This window comes from Engraulis encrasicolus, chromosome 7 (genome assembly GCF_034702125.1).
Source record: "Engraulis encrasicolus isolate BLACKSEA-1 chromosome 7, IST_EnEncr_1.0, whole genome shotgun sequence".
In the NCBI taxonomy this organism is placed as follows: Eukaryota; Metazoa; Chordata; class Actinopteri; order Clupeiformes; family Engraulidae; genus Engraulis; species Engraulis encrasicolus.
Window position 1 is genome coordinate 14,969,085 of NC_085863.1, and position 25,046 is coordinate 14,994,130.

Below are 25,046 nucleotides of genomic sequence, written 5' to 3' on the forward strand. Positions count from 1 at the left end.
CATGCACTAAATACCCAAAAGAATATCTGAATGGATGAATAAATGAATGAATGAATGAATATGAAAAACCTTTAGTCTGCTTTGAATGAATAAATGAATGAATGAATGAATAAGTGAATGAATTTATTAATTAATATGGCAAACCTTTGGCCTGCTTTATATGAATGCATGAATGAATGCATGAATGAATGAATGAATGAATGAATGAATGAATGAATGAATGAATGAATGAATGAATCCAACTATATGGGTTGGTATAATGATAAACAAAGTATGATAGCATCTAATTTCAAGTGTGTTGGCTCTTCACCTTCAAGTGAGCTAACACAAGCGCGCCAATGCAAAACGATAGCAGGGGAACAGATGCAATCAGACTGTGACATCACTATCGTTTCGGGAGACAGAACAATGGCTCCCCTGTAATTGAAATTCTAAATGGCATTTGGCGCTGAACCACCGACCACAAACATGCACAAAATGACCTGATAGGCTAAATGCAATCACAGAAAAACTTTCCAGTCCCCGACGTGCAGTCTAAGAAATATGAAGCAACACCATGGTGTTTAACACCACATCCGGCTTTTCAGCGGCTCCACATTCCAATCATAATTTGCTATATCAGTCAGTGATGTTAGTAGTGGGGACTTAATAGCCTATGGCAAACACACACAGACACCCATGTAAACGAATAGTGTTTTTGTAAACCACTATGAATTGAAATAGTTTTTTCTTTTACAATAAAACAATTAATAGTAAATATTTTACACTGCAACACAACAGTAATGTTTGAGAACTCTATGTCCTTAAGCATCAAGTGGTTGTAGTGGAGGCAAGTGGCTGACTTGATGACTGGGTGTTGGAAGGTTAACAAGCTAAGTGTAGCTTAAGTGCTACAATAAACCCCAGGGCCTGTATTTATAAAGCACCTTGGAGCTAAATGTGGCTCCCAACTGGTGAGAGAGAAACTCCAGGAAATAACAGACAAGACGATCAGTCTCAGGACTCTTTTCATTGCACTAAAAGGAATTCAGAGAGCATCCAAAGTGGTGACTAAGTCTACCAAGGAACTCCAACCAAGAGACTACAGTAATTCCCCCCCAAAAAAATCTTAGAATGACAGTCATCCTGCCATAACGGAATGTCCTGGAAACTTCCAATCAATCAGGCCAAGCCAGCTAAAGCTTCTTGAAATGTGTTTTTTACATAAAGAATGCCAGCATATTCTCCACACTAGTGCTGTAACGATACACTCAACTCACGATTCGGTTCATATCATGATTTATGACCTACGATTCGAAACACCTCACGATTTCTGAAATGTATCTCCATTGAACTTTGGAAACACTATTACATCAAATCATAAGGTTGTTTTCTGGACTAATGGGTAATACAACTTTGAAAGGGCGCATCACGATACTGCCTCCTTGTATCACGATACAGTATTGTGACTCTGTGTATCACGATTTCTCGATTCGATACAATATCGTTACAGCCAGAATATTCTCCACACTAATGCTTACCAAATCCAATGGAGAGCTAAAACATAGCTTACCAGTGTACAGTAGGTCCTCCTTAAAAAAATGACATGTGCATTTTAAGAAAGTGCTCATAAATTAGACAACTAGAAGCTACTTTAACACTTCAGGGTATTCTCTGAATATGGACCACCCTGATTTAAACCTTAAACATTGATAAGTATGGTGTTTAACCACAGTGGAATAACTTCACCTTATTTAGTTTTTCCATAAACCGTACAGTATATATTTGAAATTAACTGAGTGATCAAAGCCTAGTCCGTGTGGCTGCTCTACAGATCTCCATCTGGGAATGTTAGCACCAGTGTGCGAATGTGTGAAAAATACCTAATAAATAATTTAAGCAGAAACACAAAAAAAAGCCTCATATCTTTCCACAACACTGCACACAGAAAAATAATGTCTTTCTGTTAGATTGCTGTTTTTCTCTTGGAAATGTGTGTGGGGGGTTGTTTTCAAAGCTAGACATTCGTTCAAAAATGAGCCAGTTTACTGTAGCTGGTGAGCCCTTGGTGGCGTGCGTGATATTATTACCGCTTTTCATGAACAGTCAGGCGGCAGAACAGCTACAGAGAGCCTTGATTACTAAAACATTAGCACACTGCATCCCAGCGCAACGCTTCCAGTTCTATCCCTCCTATCGGCAGCTTGTCTACTAAATAGTCTCTTTACTGCTGGGCTGGTGGATACAGCAGGTAATACCAAACAACAGACCAAAAGACAAACAGTAATCTATGCTGCTATGCACAAAAAAAGTATTTCGCTGCAGTTATCTTAGTCACACAAACGCCCACAGACCACAATATTGTCTCTACAGATGCCGTCCTCAAATAATGCATGAAATATTTTTATTTTTTTTAAAACTCAGACAATGGCCACGAAGCAAGATTGCTAGAAGTTAAGCTAAATCGATACATGGCCCATCAACAGAACATCTTCCGCAAGCCTTTTGACAAAAGAGTATCCTGATGTATGACTGTGGTCACAACAAACCCTTACTGGCAAATGCTACACATACCAAGGTTAGACTTCCTCATTGCTATGCACCATGAAAAACAGTGTAACCAAAGGTGTGTATTGGAATCTTTATTGTCCCCATGGGGATTTGTGTTCCAGAAAATGAGGCAGAAAATGCTGTTTAATTAGCTAGTAACTTAACTTATACTGTCCCTCGTCTTGGACATATGGAAAGTGTTACCGTATGGGAGTAAGTAAGTAGGCTACACAATATTGCATGTATTATACACGTATAACTTTACATAACACAGTATATTACACAAAAGGAAGCATGAAATCAGGTGTTGCAAATGGCAAGTCTATAACAACATGAATGCAATACACTCGCCTCCAAAAGAGTTGTCGCCTACCCATCTGTTTGGAATAACAGCTAATAACCTGACTTTCAATTAATCACTTGGCTTCAGAAGTCACTCATATGAAAGCTACAACCCTCTCGAATGAAAATGTATGTACAAAAATTAATTTCATGCACCAAAGAAAGATTGACCCTTTAATGAACACAGACAGGGCAGATTTTGACAAGACAAAAGTTTTGTCGCCTATCGAACATAATGTGAAAATGAGCAGATAAGTCACTTCAAAACACTTCAAATACGCAGATCGGGTGTCATACTTAATCACTGATTCACTCACACCTCTCCAGAAAATCAACTTTGGCCTTAGGTGTATGTTTAGGGTCATTGTAATCATGGAAAGCAACACAATGAAAATCAATGGAGTTCAATGAGAGACGGTGACATATTTGCTATTCGTAGAGCAATACATTTTTAACTTCATGATGTAATCAATGATAAAAGCCCTCACACACCAGCAGCATGCATGCAGCTCCACATAAGACCTGTATCCCTCCCATGTTTGACTTTAGGCACCATGTATTTTTTCCAAATTCTTCACCTTTAACACCAAGGAAGTCTCTCCCACTGTCCTGTCTCAAAAAAGCCAGCCAAGAGTATGTCAGGCCTAATTCTGACAAAAATGAAGGCTAATGGGACTCATACTCTGAAGTCAAGATCCCAAGATCAACCATTTTAGAACTGATAGCATCAAAACTATATGGTGTTGGAGATGAAGAATATGAAAAAAGAGAAATGGTGCATAAAGTGAAACATGGTGCAGATACAGCTCTTATGAGGAGCTGCATGCATGCTGCAGGTGTTTGAGGGCTCGAATAGCAAATATGTCACCATCTCTCATTGAACTCCATTGATTTTCATTGTGTTGCTTTCCATGATTACAATGACCCTAAACATACACCTAAGGCCAAAGTCGATTTTCTGGAGAGGTGAGAGTGATTCAGTGATTAAGTATGACACCCAATCTGCGTATTTGAAGTGTTTTGAAGTGACTTATCTGCTCATTTTCACATTATGTTCGATAGGCGACAAAACTTTTGTCTTGTGAAAATCTGCCCTGTCTGTGTTCAATAAAGTGTCAATCTTTCTTTGGTGCATGAAATTTATTTTTGTACATATATTTTCCTTCGGGAGAGTTGTAGCTTTCATATGAGTGACTTCTGAAGCCAAGTGATTAATTGAAAGTCAGGTTATTAGCTGTTATTCCAAACAGATGGATAGGTGACAACTCTTTTGGAGGCGAGTGTATATGAGCTACATCCTACATGTCCTTCACTTAAAATAAAACACAATGAAGATGCCGTTGTCTATGCAGCCTATCGGAATAAAAAGGTGAACCAATGTACAGGGAACGCAACCCTGGTATCGGTGACACAGCTGTGCAATAACATCTTGAAAAACACTCTTTGAAATGAACAAGCGCCAATCAGAAGAGGATGTTTTGCTTGTCGACTCCTTATTCAACCAGCATGGAGGATGCAAAACAGAAGGCAATGTTGGAAGCTGGAATGACAGAGGCTGCCATTTGGACAAAAGAGCCAAACAATGGCCATGCTACCCCCAATATATAATTTCCATCCATTACTAATCAAAGTGGAACGAGCTTGTGTGCTAATATAAAGACAACAATGCTATGCATTAGCTTTGTGTTTGTAAATTACAAATTATCTCCATCTTGAATAATAACAATAATAATAATAATAAACAGCCTTTTGTCATTTCCTGACAATCCAATTTAACACTTTATTATCACCGGTGGGTTTATGGCGAGAGAAAAACAACCCATGCAAGAAGAGAAGACACACCTGATATTCACTTGAAACATAGCTCCGGGGCCTGGTCTCATTTCAGGTCTCTATTGTGCGTTTGAAGTTTCATTTTAAAGAGCGGTCGCAAAGCCAAGGCTTCTTCTGCGGGGGAATGAAAACGTAAGCCTGGCTTTTTTCTTTGTTGTTTTAATCATGTTGAACTATGCAACACAGACTGTAGAGAAGCCTCATAAATGCGTAGGACACTTCAATACGCCTTTTGCCTCATAGGCGTTTTAAGGCTTTTTTCAATGTTTTCTTGTAAGGTCAAAATCCCGTGATATCAAAAGGTGCTTTCTGAGCACGGTATTGGATGGAGAAAACATGCTCATAACCCCTCCTTGGGGAATGTTGTGATCTGCAGCGATTTCCTCTGCAAAACCACAAAGTGTCAAAACATGTACCTGCAATATTTTTTATTATGTGGCCAACCATTTCCAAACTTTTACTGAACATAAGCAAGCATCAGTGAGATGATATTGTTGTTTGTATGTTCTATGTTCTATGTTCTATGTTCCTCACAATGACAAAAATGGGAAATTAAGAAAATAACCAAGAATTGCAAACAAAAAGGTGACACTTCACTGTAATGGTTCAATATAACAGTGGATCTACCACATTAGGTACAGTGTAATAACCAGTGTAACAATATTACCATGTACCATGTAATACTAGTGTAATACCATGTACCAACCCTAGCCCTGCCCCTAGATGTAAGTACAAAAGTGGTACATGGTGTAACACTGGTATCACGTGGTATATTAAATATTGCTACACTGGTTATTACACTGTACCTAATGTGGTAGATCCGCCATAATAGTGAACCATTAAAATAAAGTGTAACCAAAAAAAGGAAAAGAAAAAACCCTCCACTAACATCCGGAATGAGGTTAAGTAACCATGAGGTGTAGAAATCTGCTCTGGACATCAGCTGTCAACATCTCGTCCTGATCTACAAAGCAGAAAGCGGCAAACCAGAGCATTGAGGAGAGGAGGAGGAATGCCATGCTTCAAGTCCATCAACCATCAGCCAGCAGTCACGCTCGCTCGTTCTTAATGACCCCCCTTCACAGGTGCTCCGAGACACGATAGCCATGAGGGTCAGGAAGAAACCAAGCAACTGCCTCAGCTGTTAGATAGATGTGGCGGCAGAACAATAGCTGTTTTTTTTTCTAAAAAACAACAGCTGTTTGGCCTGCGAGGAGGGAGCCAATGCATGGTTCCATACTTCTGCTCAGCTCAGAGGATGGCACAAAGGGTCGAGGGGGGTCAGCTGTTGTGGGATCGGCTTGATGAATGGGGGTGGGGGTGGGGGTGGCGTCGAAATTATGATTTATTTCCACGAGCCGGAGCGATCTTGTCGCACGTTGGGAGACGGCTAATTTCAGAAATATGGATATTCCTGTTCATTAGTGGCCATGCCTGAGTTGGGGAGATTGCGTTTAATGTGAGTTATTGGGTTTTGTGTGCAAAATAAATTGTTTGAACAACAGAAACACAAGCATAGCCGTGAATATATTACCATAAACTAAATGAGTCTGTGGCTTCCATACTGTCAATCAAAGAGATAATTAAACATAATGAAACACAGTATATTATTACCATAAGCTGTTGAAGCACAAGGCCTGTGTGTTTAATGATACACAGTAGTTCTTTAGGGAAACACCCGTCCTCACACATACAAGCACACACACACACACACACACACACACACACACACACACACACACACACACACGCACGCACGCACGCACACACACACACACACACACACACACACTCACACACACACACACACACACACACACACACACACACACACACACACACACACACACACACACTCACACACACCAGACACACACACACACTCCTGTGTTAACATTGCCACCATTTCACTGATAGATAACGCGACTGGCCAGAGTGGCCTCCTTAAAAAAAAAGCTCTGCCACTGAGCTATATTTACTCTGTGACATCAACAACAATGGCCGAGCATACCTCTTATTACACTGTGCGAAATGCGCCTTGGAAGTTCTCCCACAGAGATGCTCTTTGTCTTCCCCACTAAATTAAATTATCTCGCATCCTAAGCACCACCAAAGGACGGCTTTGTGCAATACAGCAAGACTAATGCAGCCACATTGTCTGCCAAACGAGATTCACACAAATGAGCCTCTCACTCCATTAAGAAAGCATACAAGACACTTGTATAGTGTACACCCAACATGAAGCAGATATGGAGAAAAGAATGGAAAACATTTTTACTCTTTGGGTGATTAAAGATGGTTACTGTACAGAATTTCCTTTTATCAGCCATTTCTTTCTTTTCTTATAAAATGCCTGGTCTTCTGAGATCACAGATCTTTTTTTTTTTCTTTCCCTCCCTTTCTGCACGCCATTTTCCTTTATCTCGCACGGAGGCAATTCCACCCCCGGACCTTTTTTGACAGGTTCTGCACTCTGACTGGAGAGAAGCACCAGCTAAAGCGTTTTCTAAAGCAGAGAAGCATCACAGCTCATGGCTCCGGATGGAACAAGTATAAAGGCAGCACTTTAAAAAAAAAAAAAACATACACATCAACACGTCAAACCATGGCCATAAACTAACAGCTTTTACCTTCTGCTATCTGTTATCAATGTCAGAATATTGAATAAAACATAGACACTTACTGTACGGTATATCACACTGTATAGAAGAAGGAAATGGAGGATACCTTTATCTGATTCTTTATCAATCAACTTCAAATGTTGACAGCATTTGCATTATTGTCACGGGGGAAGTACTACAGGCAGAATGAAAGAGAGGAAGAAAAATATTCAAACAAAATGTTCCTTCATCAAGCAAACACTGGCTGTCAAAACATTCCTAATTGCATTACACCTCTGACTCGCTGATGGATTCGTAAGAGCCAGAACTAATAACTGAGCTCTCAGAATAATGAAATAACATCTTATTAAAGAACGACGACAGCCTCAAACGACTTTTTACTATATACTACTTTACTCAGAACTAGGCCTACTGTGTGATTTCGGGCACATAAACAGTTGAATAAACAACTCTATTTGTAAGTTCATCTTCCTCGTTGTCATTTACAATAAGACGTGGACTTCAAATCCACAATAGCACAGGGTTAACTACATTGTCTCCAGTATACCTTATTGCAGCCACCCCTGAGTCACCTCGGCAGACAAATTGCAAACAACATGAGCAAACATACTGTAGAACTAAACAAACAATAAAGGTAGCACCTACACGGCTGGGTACACTGACAAGACGGCTGCAAGCTATAGCGCAGTGGATTTTAAAGTGGGGACCGGGGACCCCTAGGTGGTAGGGGTGTAAATAATATCGAAATGTATCGATATATCGTGATATATTCTGATGATTGAATCGAATCGCATCGTATCGTGGGGAATTCTTGAGTATCGAAAAGAATCGAATCACTTGCCCCTGCCCAATAACTTAATAGAAGTGGAAAAGTAATAGGGAAAAAAATTGAATAGAATCGTATTGTAAGGTATCGTGGGGCATTCTTAAGTATCGAAAATAATCTAATTTTATCACACTGAATAGTAAGTTTCGTATCGTCATGGAGGCTGTGATTTACACCCCTACTAGGTGGCCATGAGAGGTCACTAGGGGGTGGGGCAGCAAGTTGGATGGAGAGGTATTACAAAACAAAATTAATTCATAATTGAATACATTCAATAACTAAAATAAATAAGCAAAAAAGCCAAACAATATCCCCATTAGTTAAGAACCAAATGTTCTAGTCTACTCTGTGAAATTGCCTCATTCACACACAACTCTACACTGCTACAGGACATTGTGAAGATGCATGCATGCATGTCTTGTAATACGTGTCGCACAGCATTTTAGTGGGGGAGGCCTTGGCTGACATCTACTGTTATATGGTGGGCCTTGTCATGGTAAGGTTTGGGAACCCCCTGCTCTAGTGCTATGTTGTCACCATGCAGCTTGTATTGATTTAATGTTGTTGCTAGTTAACTACTTTGTAGACGCTGCCTCTCTTGGCCAGAGCTCACATGTAGAAAAAGACTATCAACACGACTGCCCTTATAGACAGGGCCGGATTAACGCGCTGGCTAGATATGGCTGCAGCCTAGAGGCCACCAGCTGCCAGGGGGCCCCTGATAGGCCAAAAGTTTAAAAAATTGCAGAAGATACAATACTGAAAAAAGTAATCTGTTGTGTTGGGCACAGTTGGTAGATATTTTTTCTTTGATTCCTAGCTCGTAATTATGACACAGTACAGGTATATGTAAATGTGCCTTCTGAGGGGCCCGCAGAAACCTGTAGCCTAGGGGCCCCAGGCCATCTTAATCCAGCCCTGTTAGAGAGCAAAAGATGAATAAAGCCATTATGCCAATGTGGCTTGTGGGACTCGTAAAGAATGACTATTTTCCCATGCTTCTTCTGACAACCTGATTATATAAACACAGATCTACTCAGATGAATTTGAAAAAAAAACATGTAGACATTGCCCATGGGACTGAAACCAATCAACAGTTTCAATCTACTCAGACCTCTCCTCATGATCGCAGCTGTGTTGAGAACGGCATTGGTCTTGTGAGGCACGTGGTTGTTGCGGTGCCATCCTACTGTTCCAATGGTTCTCAACCTTTTTTGAACAAACTCCCATTGGACCTCATCATAAGTCTCCCAACACCCCCTTGACCTCATGGTAAGCCTTCAAACACCCCCTTGACCTCCTCATAAACATGCCGACCCCCCAGTATTAAAAAAATAGATGAATAGATAAATAATAATAATAGAAAATAAATAAATAAATAAATTCCTCCCAATGACATCTAAGCACCGCATCCTCTCAGCTGTGTTCATCTCAACTCCTCCCCTTGGGCTCCCTAGCAGCCACTGGTAGGCTGTAGAGCCCACGTTGAGAAACACTATGTTAACCAAACCCTTGGCCCTTCCCCGCCCTTCCCTCCCTTGTTCTACCCATGGCAGACCCACCACCGGCATTCCATTAAATCAAGCAACACACCACTTATTTACGGCGAGCATCATCCCAGGACAACAACAATGCCACCATTCACGGCCGTCGTGGTGATTTAAGCTCCTCTCTCTCTCCTCAAACGCCATTAAACATACGAGGATGGGCCTTCTCATTTGGAGATGAGGCACGTGAGGTGCACTAATGATGCAGATCCATCTTTCCCTTCAGGCACGCCACACACTCGCGCGGCCTTGAAGCGGACGCCCGAGAAAGTTCTGACTCTTGCGAGCTGTTTATCTCTCCGCTCCGCATGGTGTCATTTGTTCTCATCCGATTCACCTACGTGAATATACTGCACCACACTATATAAAAATATAACCTGCAAATCCCTCAACATGACAACCACTTCACACCCCTCGTGGCTATATTTCTATTTCTTATTTTTTGTGTGTGTGCTCTGAGACAGAGTACGATGAGATATTGTGAATGAAAAAACAAAAATCACATTTGCCTTGGCACATTGCATTTTTTTTATTTCACACATACACGCATCCAAATATAACTTTGAGTGGTAAACGCACTGGTATGAATGCCCACATTGTGTGGCTCGCGAGAGAGAGAGAGAGATGATTGAGAGAGAGAGATGAGAGAGCGATAGAGAAAGAGAAAGAGAAAGCTAGATAGAGAGAGAGAGATAAAGATAGAGAGATAAAGATAGAACGATAAAGAGAACGAGAGAGTAATTAAAGTTCCCACACCCATTCATGACCCACTTCAGGCATCCTCAGCCAGGGTTGCCAGATGAGGCTGATGATTTCCAGCCCAAAAAATGTTCAAAACCCGCCAAGAAGCACAAAATCCCGCCCAATTCTATTGATTTCTATGGCAAAAAGTGGGCGGGTTTTTCTGATAAATGCCATTTTTACCCGCACACGGCCATCTAAGCTGCCCAATTGGGCGGGAACTAGCCCAATCTGGCAACACTATCCTCAGCCCTATTCTGCCCGTAATCATAATCACTCGCTTTCAATAGACTCGTCATCAGCCAGCCGCGGAGCCAGCGCCTTCTGCCTCTTCACATGTGGTGAGATCACTCCACAAGACTAACACCGTGGCAAACGGGGCTTAACACAACCCCGGGAGGTCCAACACTTCCGCTCACACATACACACATGCACGCATACACTGAGGCAATACACATGTAGGAACACACACACACGCATGCACGCATGCACGCATGCACGCACGCACACACACGCACACGCACATGCACACGCGCGCGCGCACACACACACACACACACACACACATAAATACACACAGGCATAAACACATAGCCACACACATTCACAAATACTACTATGTATACACATACTTATACACAGGCACCTACACATTGGCAAACACACACACACACACACACACACACACACACACACACACACACACACACACACACACGCCCATGAAAGATTTAAGTAAAGAAGAAGAAGAAGCCGGGGGAAAAAAGTCTCTCTCTCTCCTTCTGTCATGGCCGCCAGGCTTCTTCAAAGGCTCATTTAAGGGGCGGCTTGTGGCAGGCCGCGGTGATCCTTCAGGCCTAAGGAAACGTAATCTGCACATCAGAGAAGACCATCAAAGGAGGGAGGGAGAGACTCAAAACCAGTGAATCAAGTATGGTCTGTCTGTGTACTGCGCGCGGAGAACAAGAAAGTGCACAGCACACCGGAAGTATTAAAGAAACAGAATTTGGTATTCAGTAGCGGTTTTACTGTGCTGTAGGTAAACTAACTGCACTTCACACCACAACTCAACAAGTTTTTACGAGGAAAAAAGGAAAACTTTCGATGAAAAGACAAAAAAAATCAAGAAAACTTGAATGTTTCTGAGTGGCGCCTAGGGCTACTGTTTGAATAAGCTCTCCAATAAGCTATTAATGCATAGAGCTGACTTACTGATGCACAAAAAACTTCTCATTGCTTTTCACAGTTGGAAAAAAACGTGTGTCTCCACCTGATAAAAAGGGTTTCCTGCTGTTGAGCACAGAACTGAGGTAAGCTACAGGACAGAAATACTTTTCTATTCTTAGCTGACACTTTTATCCAAAGCCACTCCAAGTTATTTTACAGGGTACTGGTTACCGGCCCTGGAGCAAGGTGGGGTTAAGTGCCTTGCTCAAGCGCACTTTAGCCATTGATGGAGGTGCAGGGTGTAGGTAAGGTTGGGACTTGAACCTGCAACCCTCTGATCTCAAAATCACCGCCCTAACCATAGGGCCACGGCTCTGCAGACAGAAGACCATTCAGCATCCCTGAAATGTGGAGAGAATGTCGATGACAGAGGAACTACATTTGGGGAAATTGTTGGGCTTACTGCCAGTAACTGTTAATCCATTGATTTAGCCATCAATAGAAGTCTGGAAGGAGGCCAATAATGAGAACCATTAGAGTAAAAACATTATAACAATGGCTTTTATTCTCTTTACAGACTTGGGACGCAAAATTAGGAGACTATCAGTACGACACTAATTAATTTAAGGTCCCTCGGTCTGAGGCTAAGGTTTATATAGTCATATATTACACATTTAGAATATGTATGTAGCATGTTCAGGGCTCTATATTAACTGGAGAAATTTCATTTTGGCAGATAGAAAAGACCAACTTACTAGCCACTTTGACCCATTAGTTGAGTGTGTGTTTGGCTACTAATATTTCATCTACTAGCCATTTTGGCTGATGTCGAAAAATGTTAATTTATAGCCCAGGACATGTTTATCTATTTAGTGCATGCCACATGTCAGTAGTACTACTACTGCCTATCGGGAACTGCCACTCCTGCCAGCCTTAATCGCTACTGGTAGCTATAGCCGTGCTGGGATGGGGTGTGGGGGCTTTTCAACTGGTGACAGACCAGAAGTCTGCCTCTGACTCCAGTCCGTGGGTCAGTTAAGATTTCTTTGATGGCTATTGATTTTCCTTAAGTGCGTCTTGACAACATGCCTCAGGGTTTCCATGACTCAATCGAAAGCAGACCGACCGTTTTGCTGAGTGTTTGGTGACAGCCGGAATTAGGGGGCGTTGTTTCTTTTTTTTCTATAAACTTCCTGACGTGGTTCATGTGGGTTTGACCCCTCAAGAGTTGGACAGGAAATCTTTTACTGCCACTGATTCAAACCATACACAATATGTTTATTTAAAGTCGATTGAACATCTTAGCTACAATTGTCTGGGGGTACACTAGAGTTTTTCATCCCTTATAGTTTACAAAACTGTTGCAATAACCCCACCAACATGTAATTTCGATTCTTTGTATGACCAGCGCATGTAAAGAAATTGACAATAAAGCCGACTTGACTTGAACGCTTTCCTATTACTTAATTTCAGTATGTCTTGAGGTGATTTGATCAAATCCCCCCCCAACGAAAAATTTGGAGCATACAACAGGCAGACAGGACGGTAGCGTGCCTCCTCTTTTCATCTCCTCACTCCAATCCACACTCCTCTGCCAACCTGTGTGTCCAATTTTATGGCTGCACTGGGTGGTAAAACAGGGTGGAGATGAATTACTTTCATTTGCGGGCTCCATTCAGACATAACAGAGGTGCCCGATGCCTCTGTACAATGGGGCATGATTGGTGTGGTCCTCCAGCACTCATTCATGTAATTCAGATGGAGGGGCCCGGGGGCCGGACGACAGGGCGACAGACACACACACACACACACACACACACAGACACGCAAGCGCACGCGACACGGCCAGGGGTGGGGGTGCTGGCCAGGGATGGGGGGGGGGGGGGCGGTGGGGGAGAGGGGGCTGGGGGGAAGGGGGCAGGGACAGGGATGGGGTTGGCAGTGGGGGAGAGGAACGGGGATGAGGCTGGGAGGAGCTCCACATAGCGGAGACCAAGACTACAGTAGCAGCAGCAGCTAGGGCCATTAGCAGATGAGATGGCTGCATGGCTCCACATACACACATACACACACACACACACACACACAAACAAAAACACACAGACGCAGACACACACACACACACACCTACACAAACACACACACAGACACAGACACAAACACACACACACACACAAACACACACCAACACACAAACACATACACACACACCAACACACAAACACACAGGGCCAGGGGGGGCTGGGGGGCGGACGACAGGGACAGGGATGGGGTTGGCAGTGGGGGAGAGGAACGGGGATGAGGCTGGGAGGAGCTCCACATAGCGGAGACCAAGACTACAGTAGCAGCAGCTACGGCCATTAGCAGATGAGATGGCTGCATGGCTACACACACACACACACACACACACACACACACACACACACACACACACACACACACACACACACACAAACACCTACACACACACACACACCTACACAAACACACACATATACACACACACACACACACACAAACACACACCTACACACACACACACACACCAACACACACACACACACACACCTACACAAACACACACCTATACACACACACACACCTACACACACACAACCAGACACACACGCCACATGAACGACACCACCAGAGGTGTGACCGAGTGCTGTTGCTGAGGGGTGTGAAACCTGGCGGGGGTGGGCGTGGAGGGGGATGTCGCATCCAGCCGTAAAAGAAGAAGCAGATGCTTCCTTCGCCTGTCACAAGCCTCAAGCAATTTGCTATAAAAGCTTTTTGTGACTTTCACCCTCCCACCCCACCTCACCTTACCCCACCCCCATTTCACACACACACACACACACACACACACACACACACACACACACACACACACACACACACACACACACACACACACACACACCCTTCCTCTCCTCTCCTCGGTGCGATACGGTTCTCCCTGGTGGTGTCTGCATAGTTAATAGACTCCGACTGACATGGAAGAGTGTAGAGCCCCCCAATCCCCCCCCCCCACCCCCACCCCACCAGCAGACACCCCACCCACCCCCACCCCCACCAGCGCTGATGTCTCCCTGTGCAATCTATCAATCAGACAAATTCATCGCAGTGGTTCGGCTTCTACAGATGGAATCTCTTTCAGCCACCGAGCTGATGTCGTAGCCCCATAATGCAATGCGCGCCGTACCTCCTGTGGCACGCTGTAATAGTCATTGAAAGGTTAACTACCATGGTACTACAATACTATGACTATATGCCATTCTGGTAACAGCAAATTGCTAACGGCGTGTCTTAGAAGGTTATATGCGGCGTTATATGCGGCGTGTGCTTCCTAAAGCAGTTGTAAGACACAGGTCCTGCTACTGAAGAGATCTGTCTTTAGATAGACTACTTATGGTTGACTAGCAGCACAGTGACATTGGGACATTTTCCATGAAATGCAATGAAACTGTGAGTAAGAACAAAACTGTAAATTGGGTGTTTCAGCTGAGCGGATGGGTTCATGATCACGAGTGACGATCATCAGGTTGATGGTCAACAGCAATGTTTTATTTTTCAATTACCGAGAAAAAAAATAAACAAGATACCCTTTGCCCAACAGTCAGGGACTTTCAGTTCCTCCTCTGAGAATAGAGTATTTCAAAAGAGGAGGCCAACGCTACATCATATGATACACATGGAAGGCTGACGTCATACAGTAGAAACGAAATGACCTTTTAGGTTTTAGGTAATTTCCCTTTGCCTTTCTCCTCTCTTGTCATCACGTTAATCATACACAGTAAATTCTGCAGTGCTCATTTAACACTTAGAGAGTTCATTTGAGTCCATTTGGACTTAAATGAACTCTGTAAGTTTTGAATTAACACCACAACATTTACTGTGTAATAGTAACACAACCCACCTGGTGTTATGCTGGACACTATTACAAAGCAACGCTTGATCATCACATTACCAAGCTGACCATTTCAAATGCAGTGTGAAACACATACTGAAGCATGCTGTATGACAAATTCTTTTTTGCAACTATGGAGGGGAGGTTTTCTGTAGGCCTATGTGAACAAAATTTGGGTTAAATAGACTTTAGATCCAGTCTTGTTATGCAACATGATGAGCAAGAAAGCCAGCTTCCACCAAAAAATAGTTATGAGAGATTCTCCCTCCTATACCCCCCCAACACACACACGAGGGCGCGCGCGCGCGTGCAATGTGGACTGCGACGCCGTAAGCCCCTTCAGTGCACACTTCGGATTCAACAAGGATATGATACAGTCTAATTGCCGTCTACACAGCGACACAAAATAATCTCCATTCTATCAACCGATTCAAAATAAGTTACTGTATGCTGTCACGCGCAACCGACAGGTACGTTTAACCATGGAATTCCAACATGTCAGACCGGGAATTTTGAGCCGTTCTTATGTGTATAACAGAACTTATGTGTCCTATACGCTTTTGCCATGGTCCACAACAAAGGCAGTCTGTGAGTCTGTGATCAACAAGCACATGTACATCGTACGGCCAATAGTTGTTTAATTGTCCTGACACAAGGTATCCTATCACCCCGTGCACATCCACGGACCCTGTTCTCACGGACTATCGACGCCTTCGCCGAAGGCGCGTGTCCCTAATTGACGCCACGAAGGTCAGCGGCGTATGTAATGCTAGATAATTTGCGTTGACACAGTACTTCCTTTCAGCAAAGTCCACTTACTGTACACTTACTGTATATTACATTCGTATACTTGTCATTTTAATCCCCAGTCTATCCATGTAATAATCACGTTCACCAGGAACTAACAGCTCTCCTCGTGCCCGGTGAAGGTCCAGAAACTAACCGGGAAGTATGGCATGTTAAAGTGACAGAATTGCCATCGCAGTTTCGTGAGTTTAAAGGCTCTAGTTCTCCATTCATATTCGGCTCAGTGGAAGAGCAAAAGCGTCACGGTGCGACACGGTCCCGTCAGCCATTCGAAAATAAAGTGAAACATTATCAGAGATGAACAACCGAACAACAAGGTGAACTTGCGGACAGCTGGGCTTAATGTTGGTCTAAACGACGGTAACTCAATTTAATAGCCTACCTCAATTAGGCTACTCGAGCAACAACATTTCCTGAACGGAACGCTGTGGTTCAATGTTTGATTTTGGTTTTATTTGTTTGGTGACACTTGTTGATTTCCATGAGATATAGAATAGCTTTGGTAACCTAAATGAAAACCAGGTCTATCTAAGCAAAAGTCTGGACAGCAGTTTCCAACAGCAAAAGCAACATTAAGGGTAGCCTATAGTCAAAAGGAGGGAACATGTTTAAACAGATCACCGACATACCTTGCAGAAACATCACCGCTGCGATGAGGACAGGCAGCAAGTACGAGGATGAACCCATTCTTCAAAAATCAACCTTCGTCCCGAAGTGGACTGTGTGTTTTACCGCGCAGTCTTCGATTCACTTTCGAAAGCCCACAGTGTGATATTTGTGATTTATTTAAACTATACTAAGCTATTTCAAGAGAGGGAGTGAGAGAGAGAGACCGGCGGGAATGTGTCCGACGGCCACGTTCGCTTGTACTGAGAAGTGACAGTGCGCGTGCAGGTGAAACCCAAATGAGCTGGGAAAGCAGCCTCGAGGCGTGTGTTCTACAAGATCTCCGCCCATAGTCCTCCCTCTCCTTACGATTTGGTTCTCTAAATGCAAGATGACGACTGCAGGTAAATTCACAAGAACAATGCTCTTCTAAACCCGTGAAATGTTCTGGGTACTTTCCTATCCATTAAAAAACACACTCAAATAGCCCAACACTCTTCACTGAAAAAAATGTTTTTTTTTTGTCTGATTAGTCAAGCCCCTACTGTCACTTAATGTGCTCATCATTAGTTCTTCAACTATTCATTTTCATATTCATCAACATCCATTAGGCTTAACTCACAAGCATCACACACATTAATTTTAAAGTGCTGCGACTCTAATATCCATGTATTATTTAAATAAGAATATTTTCTTTATTGATCATAGTTATCATGTAGCCGACATGGCGCAGTAGGCCCTAACCCATTTAGCCTAAACTGGTCGATTTGTATCATTATCTCACAACAAAGGGAATTTACTCCTACTTGAAAATGCAAAATTATTAATGCCTTTCATCCACAGTCACAAACCATAACCTAAGACTACATAACAAGGTTTGACGAGGCAGACAAATGAATATAGGGTTACACTTAACTTGACGCAGGCGTCATACATATGACATAACAGTGTCATAACAGTGTCATGAACGAGTCATAAACATAATCCCAATGTCCAAACGTTTTATGGCCATGAAAAGTTGACATTGTTAGGCCTGTCTTTGTCATAACCGAATTTCACATGAAGACAAAGTCATACAATGTTTATGACATTGACATAATGTTTATGACACATTCATGACTGCATTATGACAATGTTATGACACCGTTATGTCATACATATGATGCCGGCGTAAAGTAAAGTGTTACAGAAATATAGCCTACATGGCACACAGAACTTTTGGTGTGATTCAGCAGTTACTGTACTGTGGGCTATGTTAAACTCAATACCTCATTAACATCTTATTGAAGTCTTTCATTTTTGCACACAGACGGACCATAAACGCTTGTTAATATATTCCTCCCAGTGTCTTATTCCTCTCTTCTACTCTCCCATTTATTAGGCTAGCCAATAAAGGCATTACTCATCATCATTGTATAGCATTAGTGCAATCCTACAGATTTAATCAGACCCCCCCCCCCCCCCTGGCTTTTTTGCTTTCTTAATTTTTGTGATGAGAATCTCGGAACCCCGAAAGATCACGGCATGTGGGACATTTTATGAAGATGTAGTCAACTGTTGGAGTTATGTGTCCCTAGATCCTTTTAGAAGGATAGGTCTACTGTATATTTTTCTCAAGGATACATTGCAATGACATTCTCTGCACAATAATGCTATTTGGCATCTGTTAAGCATTTTTCAGATCTCTTCAAAAAATACGAATTGCAGAAGAGCAAGTACTGTATAGCCTCAAATCAGAACACGTGAAAAGGTATTCATTAAAATCAGCAGTTAAAGGATCAAACACACACAGAATAAAAGTCTCCTTGAAGTGGGGAAGCTGAAAAGGAGGTTTCTTTGAAATTTCTGTCAAATGATGCCTCTGCAAAGGCTCAGTTTCCTCTGTACTGTCAACTCTGAGCACTGACTTCTGACACAAACGAGCGCAGTGCAGCACATTGACATGCATCCCACGAGTTGCCATGAGCGGAGAAGCCAACAAGTGGGGGGATAAAGGGGTCAGTTGTCCCTGGCCCAGGGAAAAAGGGGCCCCAGAATTGGCTCCTCATTACATTGTATGTAATTGGTTGGGGGGGCTTTTAAATGACTTTGTCCCAGGCCCGTTAAAACGCTATCAACAGCCCTGGCCATGAGCCTCCTGGAGGAACTGAGGTGTTCCCACTTCCCACGCAGTCTGTCCCCCTCGGGTCTCGAACTCGCCACCTCCTAGTCAACACATCGGTTGGTGTCCCGCTGAGCTAAACCAGTCCGATAGCTCAGCGCACTCAGCCCTGCCGATACTGTATGAGGCTTGGGGTGGAGGTTTACTAACGTTCCACGCCACACTCTGCTAGTTGGCTTCCGTTACACTGGCCATCTGGCATACCGGGCATTTCCCGGTGGGCCACGTACCTTCGTGGGCCTCCCTATTTTCAGAAATGTAAAACATTTTTAATTTTTTTTAAACATTTCTCAAAATAGGGGCCACTGAGGGTGAGGCGCCCACCGGTGAGTCAGTTCTGCGCTGCTAATTAGTAGGGGGGGACCCTTTCAGCCAAAAGTGCCCGGGCCCTATTTCTCGCCCAGTCCAGGCCTGGTTACGTCATCAGCAGTCATCTTCTCATGTAGGTCACTGTGCATGGCTCCAGAGGCGGACTCTCCATTAGGCACACTAGGCAATTGCCTAGGGCCCCAACCAAATCTGATCTCCAATAGGGGCTTCAACTGTCACACCAGTTGTCGTATACACACACAAAAAATTGGCTTGATCTTAATTTGTCACTTATGTAAAGTAATTGAAGATATATATGAGACAAAACTCGAAAATACGTAGCACCAAAGCACAGACTTTGATGTCTGTATAATGACTTTTGAGGGCTCCATGTTTATATTTCGCCTAGGGCATGAAAATGGCTAGATCCACCATCTGCATGGCTCCATGCTTGAGTCCAGTCAGTGTGGCCGAGTTGGATTAATGGGCAGGCCAACTGGGCTGGTGACCAGGGGAGCCAGCCAGAGATCCCCAGGGGCCTGGACAAACTGAACACTCCCCTCTCCACCCCCTTTCCAAAGCTGCCCCTTTCCTCACATAGCAGCATGGTGGGGTTTTGTTTTTTTACCTTTATTTAACCAGGGAAATAAAATCACATTGAGAATAAAATTCTCGTTTACAAGTGAGCCCTGGCCACGTGTGCCTACCGCATGTCAGGGCCGCTGACAGCTTTGGCTGAGCCCGGGACAAAGTCCTCTGAAAAGGGCCCCCAACCAATACATTCAATGCAATGAGAACCCAATTCTGGGCCCCCCATCTCCCTGGACCTGGGACAACTGACCCCTTTGTCCCCTTCTGTCGACTCCCCTGACCGCATGTCAGGTTGAGAAGGTAAATAGGTGCCTGGGGCTTGGAGAAATGAACAGCCTGTCACCAGTGAACAGACAAAATAAGGAATAAAATGCCTGTCCAAATAAATGATTTTGCCATGTGGTTGGGTGGGGGCAACACCATTTTTGGCCAGGGCATTTTATCCCTTAATCCATCCCTCCAAGCTCACGGGTGGCAGGGTCCAGATTGAGGGAGACTTTCCGTCCTTACTTCTTTGGTTGGACCTCCGGCTATTCCAAAAGGCACCGAACTATTGAAATCCTAAAAATACTTCACTCGACCAAACCACTGTCTTTCCAGCCCATTAAGATCACCCTGGTTTAATCCAGTGCTGGATGCAGGGTTGCCAGGTGAGGCTGATGATTTCCAGCCCAAAAAATTCTCAAAACCCGCCTGGAAGCACTAAATCCTGCCCAATTCTATTGATTTCTATGGCCAAAAATTGGCCGTTTTTTTCTCCAAAATCTATTTTTCCTCGCACACGGCCATTCTAAGTAGCCCAATTGGGCGGGAAACCGCCCAATCTGGCAACACTGGCTGGATGTCGTGTTGTCAGGATTCCAGACAGGGAGACTTCCTGCTCTCTCTTCTCAATGGTGCTGATCACAGACATCACAGCCCTGCTGCTTCCTTCTCAAGTCAAGTCAATGGCAAACATGTTTAATTTGCCACATGCGCTGTAAATGATGTAGTTTGAATTCACACTTCACACCGAAATTCTATTTTTAAAATCTTCTAGTGCAGTAGTCGAGCGTACTCTCGAAGTGATTAATTAACATTGCAGAATTTTCTGTATAGTATACATATTTAGCTATACTGTACAACATTTAAGTCTTAAACCTATGGAGAAACATACCCCTACTCCTTGAAAGATATCTGGCTATTCGAAATGGCACAGAAACTACTGCAGCTGATCCCGAACTGGGGATCGGAACACCTAGGAAGGTCGCTGAGGTACTGAAGGGGGGTCGCGGAGGTACCGAAGGGGGGTCGCGGAGGTACTGAAGGGGGGTCGCGGATAAAAGGGACATTGCACAAAAATGGGACATCCACAGATTAACAGCTAACAGCTAATAACTGTATTTGCTGTCCTGTGGATTTCTAGCAATATTTGAAGGGTTTATTTGCAAAACGTGTATCTCCATTTTGTAGAATGTTGGGAAATTGACATTTTGTATTGGGCATTCCATAGAATTGCGTTGCAAAATGCATTTTATATAGGTTAAAAAAGTATGTTCTCAAAATATTTAAATGGTAAGAATTCACACATAGGTGATAGGCACTCTGAACAATCATTTTCAATAATAAAAGGAAAAAATCAAAAAATGGAGATACACCGTTTTGCAAATAAACCCTTCATTTGCAGACACACTATTAATGGAAAATCTAGCAATAGCAATGGATAAAAAAAAATGCCTAAGTCGTGAAAATATTCTTAGCAAGAGTCCCCGCTGAAAAAGTTTGGGAACCACAGACACTACTGTATTGCAGTCCCAAAAGACTTCACCCTCCCCAACGAGTCTCTGTCCAGCTTATTAAAAATCAGACTGACAGTTTTGTTGTCATGAACTGAGCGTCACAGGAGGGTTCTTCTCCCTCAGGATACGAGTCTGCTTCTTTGACACGTCTGATGTGTTGCCCTGAAGGACTTTTGAAAAATAGTTTTGTTTTCAATTATCTCTCTTTTTGTGTCTTATTAGGCTATTCCCCATCATTCTTCTCACGCTGCAGAATCTGTGGAATCGTAATGGAGCATTTCATGTCAAGTTAAAGACGTGTAACTTTGACAAATAAAACACTTAATCTCTAAAGGCAGTAAAGAATGTCTGTATTGTCATAGTAATGCTTTGTATGCTATGTAGCTATGCTTTTCATTGAACAGTGAGACATTCCACAGGGCGTATGGTGTGTGCTTAGACTAAGAGGCTAGACTTTGACTAGATGCAAGATAGGACCAACAGGTTTGAGACGTGTAGCAACTGGCACTCTATCTCACTACTGTTTGCCTGACAAGCCTGAATCATGCACGCGCGCACACACGCACGCACACACGCACGCACGCACGCACGCACGCACGCAATAGCTGATGGAGTAATTATAGGTCACAGTTTCACTCTGCAGGCGCAACCCCCTGGACGATTGTAATTACAGACCTGTTGTTTATAAATGCTACCAATTTATATGTAACATATAAATAAATATGATAACACACTGTAACACCCTGCACCATAAAGATGTTGAGTGTCTGACAATATTTAGCTGGACATGAAGCAATGCAGAGTTGCTAGTCATTACCCACCCACCCACGCTCATGGGTAAGCGGTTAGGCTTAGGTTGTCAGACTTGTAGCCCAAAGGTTGCCTGTTCGACTCCTGACCCGTCAGGTTGGTGGGGGGAGTAATCAACCAGTGCTCTGCCCCATTCTCCTCCATGACTGAGGTACACTGAGCATGGTCATGTCTGGCCACCTTTGCACAGGTGAGGCATAAATGCAATTTCGTTGAGTGCACTTGTGTGCTGTGTTGTCACAACGTCAATGACAGTTGGAATTTCCCAGCTGGGCTTTCATTTCGCTTTTACCTGTCCGCTCAATGTCATTTCTGAAAAACATGAATTGTTCCCCCAATAAAAAAAATACCCAAACTTATTTGAATGAATCCTATAGCTCGAATTTCCGATGGCTAAGTTCGAGTGGCCCAGGGCTGCATTTCTCAAAACCATAGTTGCTAACTATGTTAGCTACTTTGTTGGTTGCAATTCAATTTGCCATTGGCTAACTAAGTTGCTAACTGATAACAACTATGGTTTCGAGAAATGTACTCTGCAGACTGGCTGGATGGGAGGGAGGGCCAACATAGTTTTCTCTCTCCCCCAACCCTAAGTTGTAGCATCACTGCTGCAAGAGTGCATTGAAGAGAATAGCAGAGGAGTGTTATTGTTATATCATTTTGGATCTACAACAGTTGCTGTTACAATGAAGATAAGAGTTTGCCTCACTTTCAAACACCACTTTTAAAAGCTGAAAAGTTTATGCTGTGACCTATTGGTGAAAGCATTAATATGGACACAGAATGATTTCTGTTATTCTAATGGACATTTTGATTGCAAGCAAAACCAGTTCATCATTCTGAACAGCAAAAGGCAATCAATCATGCATGTGTGAACTAAGTCAGCGTACAAAACCTCCAGTAAGATATATAGAGGTGCAGGGCTCGAATTAGCCAAAGGGCCAACTGAGCCCCGGCCCAATTTAATGAAAAGGAGGTGCACACATCAAAAGTTTGAAGCAGGTGTTGGGCTCAGGGAGGGGGCTTAGATGAACATGAATAAAACCTGGCAGCACACAGAGAGCTCCTGGATAAGAAAAAAAGGTTTAATCACTGCCAGTGATGTAACAAACCTCTCAGGACACAGTGCCCTTTTTCTGACACTAGGCATCATTTGGAATTTCCAGAGAACTGGTAGCCCCTTAAAGGGACACTGTGTGAGATTTTTTGTTGTTTATTTCCAGAATTCATGCTGCCCATACACTAATGTTACCTTTTTCATGAATACTTGCCACCACCATAAAATTCAAAGTATTCACTATGACTGGAAAAATTGCACTTTTCATACATGAAAAGGGGGATCTTCTCCATGGTCCGCCATTTTGAATTTCCAAAAATAGCCATTTTTAGCTGTAAAAATGACTGTACTTGGACCACACTATATTTCCCAATTTCAATGAGCAGCATAGTTGCAGTACCTTTTTTGACCATTTCCTGCATAGTGTCCCTACGGTACGGTAAAGACACGTCTGTTTGACCAACCAAGCAGTCCTTGTAATTCTGGAGCTCGCTGGACTGGTGGGCTAGTGCAAGTGAATGACCTTTTGTTGCCTGTCACTAAAATGGTATTATTCTCAGTCCACAAAGCCAAAGAAAAAAATCCATTATTGTGCCAGCCTCTCGATGTAAGTGTCTGTGTTGATAGAATATCAACTGAAATGAAACTAACCTTGTAGAATGAATTGTCGCAGGTTTTTTGAACGAGGCTCTTCATCAAAAATCCTAAATGATGCACCACTTAAGCCACTCACATTGAACTCAACCAGTGACGTAGCTGAGAGCGACAGGCGGAAGAAGAACCATACCTACGCCCATCTATGGAAAATCCCACCTGTCAATTCTAAAACAGCTCTGACTTTCACAGAAATCAGATAGTTGCAGTGGTGTAGTCTACTTTTTTATGGTGGGTATACTGTATATTTGAGCATTTTATGTAGTGGGTATACTGTATATATTTGTGCTATTCAAAACAATGGACCAATCAATTATAAGTGGGTATACTGAAATCCCTCAAATTTTGAAGTGGGTATACACCGTATACCCACGTTCTACGTAGACTACACCACTGGATAGTTGTGTGAGAAGACTGGAATGCCTTCGCGTAGAATTTGGCAAAACGCAAATAGATAGCGTACATCAGGTCACTCCCAAAAGACTTACTACACTGTGGTTGATTTTCCCCTATGGTGCGAAGCTAGACCAACCTGCTGGCTAAGAACTTATTTTCCTCGAAGAGAATTAGGCTCCTCCAGCTCAAACCGTTTTGCTCTGCCACCTGCTCACTCTAAGCCAGAGGTGGGGAACGATTTTCATTTGAGGGGCTACGAGTCCTCCACGGGTCGTTCTATGAACACAAACCATTATCCCCCTACACCTTAGGCCTATATTGAAAACGGTCACCTTTACAACAGACCCCACCTTCATTAGGT

The 25,046-nt window shown here is 43.2% G+C and overlaps 1 protein-coding gene across 2 annotated transcripts in view; it reads right to left on the minus strand.

The window, feature by feature from the left end:
- alcama (activated leukocyte cell adhesion molecule a) overlaps nt 1-17,265 on the minus strand; it is a 97,035-nt gene extending 79,770 nt beyond the window's left edge. The window contains exon 1 of one of the 2 annotated variants that reach the window (XM_063202940.1): nt 16,953-17,265. In XM_063202940.1, the coding sequence (XP_063059010.1) occupies nt 16,953-17,010 (58 nt within the window). In that variant the 5' untranslated portion in view covers nt 17,011-17,265. The remainder of the gene's footprint in view (nt 1-16,952) is intronic. The other variant, XM_063202939.1, reaches the window with a different exon arrangement.
- Nucleotides 17,266-25,046: the final 7,781 nt, after the last annotated feature.